The 15,130-nt window shown below is 35.0% G+C and overlaps 2 protein-coding genes across 2 annotated transcripts in view; one reads left to right on the top strand and one right to left on the bottom strand.

The window, feature by feature from the left end:
• col4a3 (collagen, type IV, alpha 3) overlaps positions 1-10,169 on the bottom strand; it is a 57,703-nt gene extending 47,534 nt beyond the window's left edge. Inside the window, exon 1 of the mRNA XM_087284420.1 lies at positions 9,834-10,169. Within this exon, the coding sequence (XP_087140546.1) occupies positions 9,834-9,914 (81 nt within the window). The 5' untranslated portion in view covers positions 9,915-10,169. The remainder of the gene's footprint in view (positions 1-9,833) is intronic.
• An 80-nt stretch (positions 10,170-10,249) lies between these two features.
• Positions 10,250-15,130, top strand: part of col4a4 (collagen, type IV, alpha 4) — a 99,583-nt gene continuing 94,702 nt past the window's right edge. The window contains exons 1-3 of the mRNA XM_087284419.1: positions 10,250-10,365; positions 11,548-11,696; positions 13,663-13,708. Coding sequence (XP_087140545.1) covers positions 11,653-11,696; positions 13,663-13,708 — 90 coding nt within the window. The 5' untranslated portion in view covers positions 10,250-10,365; positions 11,548-11,652. The remainder of the gene's footprint in view (positions 10,366-11,547; positions 11,697-13,662; positions 13,709-15,130) is intronic.

The following is a 15,130-nucleotide window of genomic DNA, read 5'->3' as shown; positions in this document are numbered from 1 at the left end:
CGACCCGGGATTAATAAAGGGACTAAGCCGACAAGAAAATGAATGAATGAATGAACATTATGCATGTCAGGCTAGTGGGTGGCGAATGCCACTATTATTTTGTCAATATAAACTTAATATATTAAAAAAAACTCAAACTAATGCATATACAATAAGGACCTGCATAAATAACAGTGTCCTCATCTTTCCATTGTATTTTTTTTCACTGCACATCTATAGTAAATCCAAACAGTGTTTTTTTTTTTACACACAAAGATGTTAATACTAAATCACAACAGAGGAAGAAAGAAGAGAACTGAAGTGCTAAAATTATGGCTGTGTCTGAAAGCTCTAAAATCCTGCCTGCAGAGGCAGCATTCCAATGCAGGAAGGAATCAAGACACATTCTAATCCAAATTCTACTTGGAACCGTATTTAATCTGACCTGTGACCTAGGACCTCATGCACTGGGAGACCCTACCAGGGGCATTTAGCCTCAGACAACATAGCTCATATGATCATTCAGGCACCTCTACCATTATAAGGTGGCGATTAAAAAATATATTTAGAGATGGGGTGCATTATATTGTTAATGAATTAATTAATTAATGAATTAACAACATAATGCACCCCTTCTCTAAAATAAATATATAAACTGATTAATGTTACTTGATGTGGCACAGCCACCCATATTCTTTAAAATTGTAAAAATACTTCGTAAGCTTCAATATAACGACTGTTTTATGCTGTACCTGATTTACATTAGGGGTGTGCACTATTTAGGTCTAGAATAATATCATAATTGTTATTTCAATGATATGTGATCAGACATATTTGAATATGTCACTCACTTTCAAAAAAAGTGTGTTTCTTTGGTTCACTTGGACTTAACCATGAAAGGCCAAGGAACTAGCACAAAAGCCCTTCTAATCAGCCACTTCTAATCAAACGCTTTAACTGATCATCAGAAGAAGTTTTAGCATTCTGTTGGTCTGGAGCCTTCATTCAAACACAATGCCTTTCCAACCAAAAAAAATAAATAAAAAAATCAAAGGTATTTTAATAGTCAAAGGGTCAAAGTCCAGACCTCATCCTGACTGAAATGCCATGATGGAAGCTGTGCGCAAAACAAATCCCAAACTCCTCCAGAATGAGACTTAGGTAAGAAAAAAACTGGTTACTTTAAATAATTACTGCTAAAAGTAGATCGACAGGGATCTGAATCATAGGGTTTCACCCTTAAATAAATAATGACACCTGGTGAGATTTCCTGTGGTGCTGCTCACCTGAGGTTTTATCTTCCAGATATTAAAACCTTCAAGAACTAAATAGTTGTTTTATTATGTTCTAATATGAAAAACCGTGAAACTTGGTTAGGTTTAGGGTTGGGTACCGAAACCCGGAGCCATAAGTAACCGTTATGGACTGGACTGAATCAGAATATTAATTTCGGTGCATAATTTCGCTGCCGTTGGTGCTGCGACAAGGACATAAGAAGCATCAAGGGGTGCATCAAAGGCACAAATACAGTTGTACAGGTCAAAATTATTAAATCCCCTAAATTATTAGCCCCTTGATTATTTTTCCCTCAATTTCTGTTCAACGGAGAGAAGATTTTCCTAACACATTTCTAAACATAATAGTTTTAATAACTCATTTCTAATAACTGATTTATTTTATGTTTGCCATGATGACAGTAAATCATTCTCAACTAGATATTTTTCAAGACACTAATATTCAGCTTAAAGTGACATTTAAAGGCTTAACTAGGTTAAGTAGGTTAACTAGGCAAGGTTCGGGTAATTAGGCAAGTTATTGTATAATGATGGTTTGTTTTGTAGAATATCGAAAAGGAATATAGTTTAAAGGGGCTATGAATTTTAACCTTAAAACAGTGTTTAAAAAAATTAAAACTGCTTTTATTCAAGCCGAAATAAAACAAGTAAAACTTTAATTTGAAAAATATTATCAGACATACTGTGAAAATTTCCTTGCTCTGTTAAACATAATTTGAGAAACATTTAAAAAAGAAAAACTTCGAAGGGGGTTTAAAAATTCTGATTTCAACTGTAGGAACCCGTTGTGTCACACCATCTTTAAACATTTAATTCTAAACAAAGTTTGAGATATACGGACACCATCAGCAATGTTAGGCATGGTTCTTGTTGCTTAAGGAACAAACGCACATAGGCAAGGCGCACAGTATAACGCGTCCAGTGAGCGACTCCTTTTAGATTCATCAACAAGCATGATCGCGTTCATCAAATTTCCTTAAACTAAGCATTCTAAAGTATGGCTATATTTAACAAGCAAGGATTCTGACACAGCAACGTAAAGCAGATGCTTTGCAAAAGTTGAGTGTATGGGGGGGAAACACATCAAACGTAATAAAACATTTCGTCAGTCCATACTTCATATTCTCATCCATATACCATACGAACAATCTGTTGCTGAATGAAAGTGAAACTGCTGAACTGCAGTTAAATTAGAAAAATTAAAGATGAAACACTTGAAATTTCATGAAACTCCCAAGGAAACGTGCATAGCGCAGTGACGCAACAACGTTAATCAATCTATGTCCTATAACATGTAAAACAGGATCATAAAAGGAAAATTCAAAAAGCAACTCATGTAAACATCTTAATCATATTATTGTCTTATTCAGATTAAGGCAAATGATTAGATTACTGAAGTCCATGTAAACGTAGTTACAAGCCCCAACCCTAAAAAAGGTGTTTCCTGATTTTGATGACAGCCTTTCCACAGGTCAGTGATAAGCTAATGTAATGTTAATTGCATAATGCCAATCTTAAATTTATGTTAAATTTATCGATTTATATTTTAAACTTTAATTATACTGTTCAATAAAAATGATTAAATATACAGTTGAAGTTATTAGACAGCTTGTTTATTTTTTCCCCATTTCTGTTTAATGGAGAGAAGATTTTTTCAACACATTTCATATTAATATTCACAAATAATATTTGACTAGATATTTTTCAAGACAATTCTATACAGCTTAAAGTGACATTTAAAGTCTTAACTAAGTAAATTAGGTTAACTAGGCAGATTAGGGTAATTAGGAAAGTTTTTGTATAACGATGGTTTGTTTTGCAGACTATCGAGAAAAAAATATAGCTTAAAGAGGCTAATAATTTTGACCCTAAAATGGTGTTTAAAAAAATCAAAAACTGATTTTATTCTAGCTGAAATAAAACAAGTAAGACTTTCTCCAAAAGAAAAAATATTATCAGACATACTGTGAAAATTTCCTTGCTCTGTTAAATATTATTTGGCAAATGTTTAAAAAAAGAAGAAAAAATTTAAAAGGGGCTAATAATTCTGACTTCAACCGTATATAAATTTTTTTGTCAAATAAAAGTTTTTATTGAGTCATCCACCATAATTTTGTGGCTGAAAACTATCAGTTCAGGCACCGTTTTGGCACAGGCACCATTTCAAAAGTTACGATTTAGCACTGGTATCGAAATAACCCCAAACGATACCAAACCCTAGTTAGGTTGCTTAACTTTTTCACAACTAGCCTATTGCTATTGCGTCCTATATGGTTGCTATAGTAGGTATTATCGGCTAAAGTCAAAAATATTATTTCTTTTGTGTCAGTAAATACAACCTCCTCATTGAAGGTTACCATGTGTGATCAACAGCATCTTCCCAACATCCAATGTGATCCAGAATAAGAGTACAATTTCTAGCCAAAATTGGCCTAGAAAATAGCAACTTCTTGTTTTACGTGGGTCTTAGTACACAATGTAACTACAGAAGAGTCAAGCTTTAAATTGAAAAATTAAACTTTGCACTTTTTTGAGTGAGATGCAAATGGTCCAATCCTGTTCAATAATCTGTATTAAAAGCTAAATGTGCTATCACCAGACCCAGAGATTGGTTGAATGGATTAAAAAATGTGAAAACTCAACTGTTTAGGTGAGTGGTTTATCTAAAGTGTTCCTTTAACTTGCATTTTCATTAAATGAATGTAGCATTAATTAAAAAATGTAGTCTTTGGTAGTGGTAATGTTTTCTGCGTCATTGAAGTCTACCATTTGTGATCAACAGCATCTTCCCAACAGCCATCGCAAATACACACACCACAACCGCTCTGACTTCCTGCAGCTTGGAATGGCTGAGCTCAGTCAGGCCTTCGGATTGGTCAAACACGCAGAAAGATAAACGTGGCGGGGTCCGAAACACATCTGTAAATCCCCCGGTGGGCGACGATGAGTCCTAGTGGCTTTATATGAATAGAGGGACTCTGAATCAACAGGCGAGCTGGACAATGGACTGAATCCAGGGACTAAAAACACACAGGTCACAGTCGGGATATAGGATTAAGTTTTAGCAGTAGAGAAGAGAAGAGAAGTGTTCTTCCTCTGCTTTTCTCTCTCTCTCCTTCATGATATGTTCCCCCTCAGGGCTAATGCTAAAGTTATTGACTTCATAACATTCTTGGCATTTCCCAGTTTATTCGTGCATTTCCACCCAGCCACAAAAAACATCTCGGACTTTACTTTGAACACAAACATGCTGTTCTCTGTTGCTAGCATCAGTCGTGTTTTTACAAACTTACTCCTGCGAGACAATTTAATTGACACAACATGGAAATCCGAAATCATGTGGCCCAACTCTCTAAGCAAAACAAATAGTGCATATACAACAGACTTAAAGGAACACTCCATTTTTTGTATGAAAATAGGCTAATTTTTGTGATAACAGGCTGCCCTAGAGTTAAACAGTGCACCATTTAGCTGTCGGGAGCATTTTTAGCTTAGCTTAGCATAGATGATTGAATCAGATTACACTATTAGCATCTTGCTCAAATATGACCAAAGGGTTTTGTTAATTACCTATTTAAAGCTTGAGTCTTATGTTGTTACGTTGTGTACAAATCAAAGCTGTCAACCCTACTGTTTTTCCCGGGATTCTCTCGTATTTTCAGTCTTTCCATGAAGGGTGGCAATAAAAAGCCAATCCTCCCTTCATGCGACCCATACCAGCAAGCAATAAGGGGACGTTCCTTGCTCTTAAATGTGAATCTGTTCTGTACTTTCGTTTTATTTAGGCATGAAAATACTAATATAAATATAAAAACGGCAGGATTCCCTTCTTTTTCATTACAGTCGCTGTTGCCCCTCCGGTGCAATCTTTAAAACAGACATGTATCGGTGCATGACTGTCAGCTGATGCACTACATAGTGATAAATAGACGCTGTTTCCCAAAGGTATCCTATACACGTGATTTGAAGCGGAGTGAAAGTCTGGGTTTTGGGTGTGTTTTCTTCCTGCTCTTTTTTTTTTTAGTATATAAAAAATTAAGTTTAGGTATTGATATCTTTGTGTGCATTCAATTTCGCATGGATTCATGGCTTGCGATGCATATGTGTGCGTCATCTGTTATTAGCGATTGACTAATTTATTCATTCATTTTCTTTTTGGCTCAGTCCCTTTATTAATCTGGGGTCGCCACAGCGGAATGAACCGCCAATTTATCCAACATATGTTTTACGCAGCGGATGCCCTTCCAGCTGTTACCTAGAACTGGAAACATCCATACACACTCATTCAAACACATACACTATTGACCTTATTCTAAAATGTGGAAGTGCACCTGTTTTAGCAATTGTCTTAGAACTTCTGTTTCAGTCGCCTATGGGAGAAATGACAAGGAATAATAAACGGCAAAAAACGGTCAAACTACTTGCTCTACAAACAAATGTTTGCATGACTAAACAGACCAAGTAGAATATCAAGGAAATATCAGTTTGTAACATCAAACAGCGAAACGAACAGTTTTTAATGTCTAAAAATGAATAGAAGTGAATGAGACCGGAAGTCTCCTGCCAAAAAGATTCAAATGGCAGCGCCCACTCGTTTGCGGAGAATAAGGTCAATAGACAATTAAGTTTATCCAATTGCCTTATACGTCATGTTTTTGGACTTGTCAGGGAAACCGGAGCAACCGGAGGAAACCCACGCGAACAACACATGCAAACTTCACAGAGAAATGCCAATTGACCCATCTGGGGCTCGAACCAGCGAAATTCTTGCTGTGAGACGATTGTGCTACCCACTGCGTCACTTTGCTGCCTGACTGTAATTTAATGTGCTTTAAAAATGTAATTTTCAATTTCATTTTCATAGAACAGTTTTATAAAGATGCATTAGCTGAAGAATTTTAAAGCAGCTTAACAATTTATATGGTTTTTATTAAATATTATGTCATTCAATGCGACAACTACGGTGGCCGAGAGAGCTTAACGCGCTGCAATTTAAGAAAGCACATGCAATTACAAAAAACGCCAGCAAATAAAGAACCGATTGTCATCAATTTGACAGCACATGTGTTGCAAATTGGTCACAACATACACAACTGAAGAAACGTGCAGCAAACTGGTCACAACCCTTGCAAATATGCACGTAACACAACGGAAATGTTTCAAGGGGACCCAAAAACATGATGGACTCTGCTGAGGTATGGATGTGTTATTATGCCGTGGCTGTTGCTCAGTGAAGTGATTGGTGGTCTTTGTGCAGGGGTCACCAATCCTGGTCCTGGAGGGCCGGTGTCCCTGCAGTGTTTAGCTCCAACTTGCTTCAACACACCTCCCTGGGTATTTCAAGTATACCTAAGACCTTGATTAGCTGGTTCAAGTGTGTTTAATTAGGGTTGGAGCTAAAATCTGCAGGACACCGGCCCTCCAGGAACAAGTTTAATGACCCCTGTTTTTGTGAGTTGTTTTTCGTTTGTTTTAATATCCTGATTACACGACATAACACATCCAAAACTCAGCAGGGTCCGTCATATTTTTGGGTCCCCTTGAAACATTTCCGTTGTGTTATGTGGATATTTGCAAGTGTTGTGACCAATTTGTTGCACGTTTCTTCAGTTGTTTGTGTTCTGACCAATTTGCTACACATGTGCTGTCAAATTGATGAAGATCATTTCTTTATTTGCTGGCGTTTTTGTAATTGCATGTGCTTTCTTAAATTGCAGCGCGTTAAGCTCTCTCGGCCACCGTAGACTATGCATGACTTGACAGAGAGCTTATGACGTACTAACTACAGTTTTACTTAAGAAGATGTGGTGCACCCAAATTGAGAACAAATTTAGTAACAAACTTGCTAGTACTTACTAAGCCTCTAGTGTGGACTTTACGTTCCAGTTTGAGAAAGAACTTGCGATTAGCTGGTGCAACCCTACCAGAAACGTAAACAGGGGTACATATCCACAATGAGCAGTATCACTGCACCTGCTGTAGCCATGGTACAGCCGCAAAGTTCCTTGTTTATTACACCAGAATGAAAGTATAGTTCCTAGCCACATTGACCTAGAAAAAAAGCAACCTCTCATTTTCTGTTGGTCTCATTAACCTTCGTTCTTTTTTTTTTTTAATGCGAGATGCATATGCTCTAATCCTATTCAATGACCTATGGCATAAGTTAAGCTAAATGTGCTCATGCCAGACACACAGATTGGTTGAATGGATTGAAAAAAATGTGAAAACTCAACTGTTTAACACTAGGGGAATTGTAAAAAAAAAACTAATTTTGTAAATGGAGTGTTCCTTTAACCAAAACCTTGCAATTACACTAAATAAACGTGGCACTAATTCAAACTTTAAATGTGGTCTTTGCTAGTAGTAATGTTTGTGTGTTTGTCTAAGATGAAAAGACAGAGGGTGCGAGAGAGACGAATGTGAGACCTGGATAAAGGGTCTCCAACAACAAGACACAGCCTGCAAAAACAGATGTCTGAATCTGATAACGAATCTGATAAATTAACTTAAAGTCTTACTGACCCCACACTCATTATAATACACAAAAACATAAACAAGAAATGAGAGGGCAGGACACATTGCAGGACAACAACATCAGGCATGTACTGTAGTAGACATGCTGTAGGATGCTCAAGAAAAAAAAAACAAGCAAAACAAGCTCATAGCAATAGCAAAACAAGCTAAATATTAATTTCAGGAATTTGAGAAACGTGTGAACACTATAAAAAATAAATATCAACAATGAAAATAAGCTTTCAAGAAAAAAAATACTATAATATCCCTATTTTATTTATTAATTTAGTTTGTTTTATTTCTTTTTGGTATGGTTAAAATGACCTTTACATAACCTTTAATGCATATATAGTTTATTGTACACTCACTATATATGTATATTATTTCAACTTATATTTTAGGTATTTCTATAATTTACTCCTCAATCAAACTGGCAAGTTTTTTTTTTCTTCCTTTTTTTATAATTCCCTATATTCCTGTATTTTGATTAGTAGACGTATTTTCTTTTCATCCTCACTGTGGTATGCTGATTGTGCGTCTACATTATTTTTTTGTGATCATAAAATTTCAAAACATTTGAACATTGATTTAAAAGTTTAATATCCCTATTTAAAATCAACCAATCATTGACTGAGAAAAACAATGTTACTAATATTTCATTTTTAGAGTTATTTTAACGTTATGTTTGTTTTTTAGCACACAACGAGGAAAAAAGACTAATGTCAGTATGAAGGCATCTGGTACAAGGATGACAATATTGTCACTTTTGTCTACACTGGCTGCACTTTAATATAGGGCTACTGACCAAAGCATTGTCTGGCAAAATATGAGGTAAACTGGGAAATAATCCTAAAACATGAAGCCACTGATAAAATACTCTAACACAAGGCACAATGACTTTTTCTGAACATTTATTGTATAACAGAAAGATAATTTTGTTATAATTTACAATAATAATCATTAGATTATTTATGGTGCCAATAAAGAACGAAAAAAACTATAAACAGGAAAAAAAAAACAGAAATCAAACAAAAATGAAAGAGATATCAATGGGTCATCTGATATCTGATCTCAGGAGATATATATATATATATATATATATATATATATATATATATATATATATATATATATATATATATATACTTGAGAGAAAAATGTGAGATGTGAGATAAGAGGGCAAAATAATGTGATAATAGCAATTTAGAGATTTTAAAGACTATACACATTTAAGGTTGTGCAAATTGAATATGTTTTGAGTGCTTTCTTGTTAAGTGAATCTGGAAGTGTAAGTAAGTAATTTTTAATCTCTTGTATAAATGCTATAAATACTGGCTTGCAATTTGAATATACATTTATGAGTGTGGAATTTGCATAAAAAGATTTATTATAAAGCAGATGTTAAAATTTGTATAATAATAAAACAAAAATAATTATTTTTGGAGTAACAGAAAAGTTATATGAAGTAATATTTGAGATAAATAAATTAACATCTTGCCAAAACAAGGCACTATGACTCTGTTTGATCTATGACTAAAACTTTGACGTCACAAATTACTCCCTTTTAAAGTTAAAGGGAGCCAGTATAATGACAATTGAATCTTAATCTCAAGTGAATTTTAATATCACTTAAGTTAGTGGACACATAATAATTAATAACTAGTTTTCCCACCAAATAGGGGCATTATTATTAATAACAGCCTGCCCTGTTGCTATGGTAACTGTATGAGGTAAACGGTAAATGCTGTCGTCATTATAATAAATTCTGACCGCATTTCTTATTAGAAAAGGCTCGACTGTTTACTGTCATATATTATAAGAATATTCTCACACATAATTTGCAAGAAACTGTTTTGATATGTATTTTTGCCCTAATATGTTGCTAAATGAGTGTCAAAGACCAAATTTAAAAAAAAAATAGTAGCTTGAGTTATGAAAGAACTATAGTCTTCACTTATTCTTTAAAGTTAAACATATATCCAAATATTAATAATTTTATAGAGAATTAAACTTTTTTTTGAGGACGCAATTCTTCAATCAACTTACCCCTTTACTTTGCGTCGGTGTCAGAAGTCCCAGCAGCATCATTCCGACAAGTGTCACGCGCAATAATACCCAATGATCCATTGTTTTTCACTGGGAAGAGAACCCGTGCGCAATTGCAGTCCAAAACTATCTCGGAATCACGCGTAATTCAGGCGTCCTGAATGGAAGACCAATCTCTCCAAATCCACCTCCAATAGCACCTGCAGTGCTGCGAGCATGTCAGATATAACACTTAAACTTATGCTCAAGAAACGGACGCTTTTTGGACGGTCAGTGAATCCATAAGAGTATGAAATCAGCGGGCTTTCAACAGCGTAGTGAGTTGGAAGTCCCACTGTTTGTAGTTGGGATAGGTAAAGCCTCATCTCTCATCTTGACGTCATGCAAACACGGAGCCGCAGCGGGCACCAGTTTTCAGTTGTCTCTTCCGTTGCACTGGATACTGTGTCATGTGTTCAGGCTTTAAGTTCGGCGTCCTGCTAAAGTTCTCGTTAATGTAAAGCCGCAGTAGCGCAGGAAACTACGAGAGCAGGTGAGGATATTTAATGTTTTGGTTTGCTTGCTCCATTTGTATAAATGTCTTGCTCTTAAGAATGTCGCTTATCAGTTACCTAAAGAGGGTCTGTGGGTTTCATGCGAGTCAGAAATACTGTAACAATGGTCAAGCGATAGCTACTTTTTAAAATTTCTAATAATTTTTAAACAGACAAAACAACCGCCTTCCTGAGGTGACTAGTTGTGAGTCTCTGAGGGACAATATAAACCATTTATTCGATGAGAAAGCAAAGTGATGTCTATAAACTGATTTGTGATGTTGGTAACGGGTGTAGATATATATATATATATATATATATATATATATATATATATATATATATATATATATATATATATATATATATATATATAATGCTATAGTTTCATGTACTTTTGTTGCAATAATATTGCACAAAATGTGACTGTGAAAAACACAGACATACGTTTAATGCATTTTTATAGTTATTTCCTGGTTTATTTGCTATTATGCATACGGTATGTTTTCTGTATGTTAGTCATTTTGAATATAAATGTTTAAAATGAAATAATAATGAGCAATACTGAATGGCATAATGCTTGTTAAGAACATGTCAATATGAGTACCACTTTAAATTTAGCTAAATTGTTCATGTGAATATTTCGTCTTGCATCCCATTGGTGGGATTTGTATTTGGCTGGCATACATTTTCAAAACAAATGAATTCTTAGCTTGCAAATACATTAAAATGTGTGTTAGTAATAATAACATTCTTTATCAAACCAAGTCTGAAAGTGGTTTGACTAGTGTTATGTGTTGGCCGTGCTACTGATGTTTAGTCAATTAATTTATAAATGGTTAATACTTCATAAAAATAGTAAGTTTTAATGTTATAGCAAGGCCTGAATTTCTATCTTCTGAGTTGATGTGGCCATTCCTCATGTCAGTGAGTTCACTTTCAAATCTTTCACAGTCTTGACTTTTGTGTCATGGTCATGGAAAAGAAGCCATCCGGAAGAATCAACTTTCTTTCTCACCCCACTCCTCACATCACCCCCACTGCCATATTTTCAGCCATTGGCAATGTTATTTATTCATATGAATACATTTAAATATCCATAAAAGTTTTCAGTTCCACCATTTATCTACGCTATAGCCTAGTGATTTATCCATCCATCCATGCATTAATTTTTCCCTTAGGTGGGAGAGTTGTCCATCGGGACGTCCAGAGTCGTAGCTGACCACACCGTTCATTGACAGTGGAGAAATATCAACAGGTATCACATGCCCTGAGTGGCGGCTGAGATGACACGCCCCCACCGAATCGCCTCGACCAACCTCTTTTTCTGGTAATCTCTTCATTTAATACAGTAATTTCTGCAATTGCATATTCCTCTGAACATCTAATCTTTAAACATTATTCTCAGCATCCATGTGTACCGCCATCCATTATGCTATTTTGGAATATACTCACATTGCAAACACATGATTCAGAATATAAATTTCTGGTTTTATTGAGTAGACGTGGTGATATTCAATAATTCAATATATTGTGATCATGATAATGCCCAATATTGATATCGTGGACACTTCAAAATACAGTATATAATTATTTATTATGTGAACTTAAATTTCTTAAAGTGCATTTAAAGGGGACCTATTATGTAAAAATCACCCCTATATAAAGGGGTTTAAAGGGTCATGACACCCCCACTTTCGTTTCAGGCCTACCTTTCAAAAGATGCATCATAATAATCGTGGAGCTCCGCAAGCAAAGAGCAGGAGTGAGAGTGGCCAGCAGGGGAGAAGGAGAGGAGCGAACAACTGTTGTCAGTTGCTCACAAAATGAGACACAAACCATGAGAAGCATGATTTTATAGTTTACAAAGATAAAATGCAAAGAAATAAACAGTAATTTAATGCCCTGCTACATTTGTTATTCGTAATTTTATATACAGATACCACAATTTTTATCATTATAAAATAATCGTGTTCATATAAACACAATAAGTGAGAATTTTTCCCTCAATCCCCGGGTCTGAATGCAGACTCAGTGCAGCAGGTGTCTTGCCCTGTCTATTTTAACCATTGGTAATGTAGAGGATTTAGGCAAACAGAGCAGCACAGCGATGTGTCTAATTGTGAACAAACTCCTAATAAAAGACATCGTCCGCCATTCTCCAATTCTCCTACTGCTCTCCTGACAAAAATGCTTGCTGCACACAAACAGCTTTGCTGTATCGGCCCTGACAGCATCGTGGGGAAAAACATGCAACACAAACAAACATGAAACAAACATACAAGCCTTCATGAACAACTAAATACTCTGCTATGAATAGTAATGAAACACTAGCTATGTTTCCATCCATTTTGTAAATGCGCATTAAAAAAACAGTTGATGGAAACGCCATGATGACCATAAATTTTGAAAATGCGCATAAAAAACTTATGCGCCTTACTGGGTAGGATAAACTTTTTATTCGATGAGAAAAGATGCGCATAAACTGCAATGGAAACACTTTTACCGCAAAAACTCCAGCATGCACATTAAAAAAGGTCATGTGATTTTGTTAAAAGAGATCATGTGATGCTTAAAATGTGTGTGAATGGATAAAATGTCAGGCTGAGCACATTATTAAACATCTGAAATGTTGTTTTGGTCATTATAAAACACCTTATCATTTCAGTATTAGTGTTATTATATTATTAATGACCTCCAGAATCAAGAGCGCCTGTACTCCACGTCTGACACCTTCAAACGCCACTGCGGGCTCACTGCTTGTCAGGATTGTCTTCTGAGGCGCATTCATTTAGAAAAGATTGATGCAGCTTCTCCTACTGCAGCAAATGCAGTTTTTACTGTTGATATTTGGCGCCAGTTAATCAGGAAGTGACGATTTTGTTCGCTTTGACACGTTGGATGGAAACGCTGCTTCATTTGCACAACTTTTATGCGATAATCCAGTTTGCGCATAAAGTTTATTCGCATTTTTGGATGGAAACAAAGCTACTGACGCACTTGCAGTCTTTGCACTTGCAGTTTTGCGCTAGTCGCCGATTTTGATCCCGCCCCAAAAATCCAAATTATCCAGATTTTCCCACAATTAAATCTAACAGGTGCTAACATTGTCTTAACTGATGCTCAACACACACAAATCTGTTAAAATCTAAAAAAAAAAAAAAAAAAGTACATGATGACCAAATGAGTATATTAGAATGATTTCTGAATGACCATGTGATCAGCTGTCCCTAAAAGAACCACTTAATTTTTTGCTTACTATGTCTTCCTTATTATGTCCTCTTTCTTTTTTACAGCAGGAGGCTTTTATTGGCACTTTTGATGATACAAACAACTTTGGGGGTGAGTTTTTTTAGGTCGTTTTTTTTTTAAGTATAAGTGGGTTCATAATAGCAATATGACATCTTGTATGTATTGTGCTATTAGCTTAAGAAATCTGTCACCATGAATTCACCCATATAATATTACAACCTATGAGCGTCTTATTTCTGAGGATGCTTAAAAGACGAATTAATTTACACCAGAAGTCAATCTAGTCTTTAAAGTAGTTTGGTTACCATCACTTTTCAAAATGTTCTTTTGTGCTTTGCAGAAGAAGAAAAAAAATATTTGGTTTACTTTTTCTTTTTTTTTAGGTACATCTCCCTTTATACATTCTCAGAAAAAAAAGGTACATGGTTGTACAAATAATGTTCCTTAACATATTTCTAAAAAGTGTTGTGAAATGTTTAACAAAAAATAGATCTTTTGATTTATGTTAATGTATTTTTTATTCTTTATTGTAAATGGAAAAGGTGCATTTACACAAAAAATAAAATGTATTTGATGTTTAAAATGTATTAGATGTTTTATATTTACTGAAAATAAATTGACGCATTTTGGATATAGAAAAATGCCTTTAAATAGTTCTTGAAGGAACAAATGTGACACTGTTAAGGTATAAAGTGTCTTGTCACTATAGTGGTACCTTCATGGATCAGATTTGTACTTCTGATGAAGGTACAATATTGTATCTGCAGGTTTTCAAAATCGAAGGTACATTTTGGTTTTCCGTGGTGCAATCATGTACTTAAAGGTGCAAACTGCAATGGTGCAACTTTGTTTCTTTGTCTTAAGGTACTATTCTGTTCCATAAAAAGGTATTGCCCCAGTGGCAAGGATTTGCAGCTTCTTTTTTCTGAGAGTGTAGACACTGACACATCAAGGCAATAGACATTGGCCAATGCTAAGCTATAAGTGAGCATTGATCTGTTTTGGTTTCGTTCCAAAATTGGCGTACATGTACGTCTTCATCACTGCCAGTTGAGCGAGACATTAGGAACTCTGATTGGCTATTTATTGTGTGAGAATAAAAGTATAAAATAACTCAAGACTCGAGAATTCAGTCATAGTCATATTGCCTGATTTTAATAAAATTATAGAATGTATTATTCCACTATATATATATATATATACATACACACAGTTGAAGTCAGAATTATTAGCCCCCCTGAATTTTTAGCGCCCCTGTTTATTTTTTTCCCCAATTTCTGTTTAATGGAGGGAAGATTGTTTCTGCACATTTCTTAGCATAATGGTTTTAAAAACTTTTTTCTAATAACTGATTTATTTATCTTTGCCATGATGACAGTAAATTATATTTTACTTGATATTTTTCAAGACACTTCTATGCAGCTTAAAGTGACATTTAAAGGCTTAACTAGGTTAATAAGGTTAACTAGGCAGGTTAGGGCAATTAGGCAAGTTATTGTATAACGATGGTTT

The sequence above is a fragment of the Danio rerio genome, chromosome 15 (genome assembly GCF_052040795.2).
Source record: "Danio rerio strain M-AB ecotype USA chromosome 15, GRCz13ab, whole genome shotgun sequence".
Taxonomy (NCBI): domain Eukaryota; kingdom Metazoa; phylum Chordata; class Actinopteri; order Cypriniformes; family Danionidae; genus Danio; species Danio rerio.
Note: the sequence above shows the minus strand (reverse complement) of the source record. Positions and strands in the feature narration are given on the sequence as shown.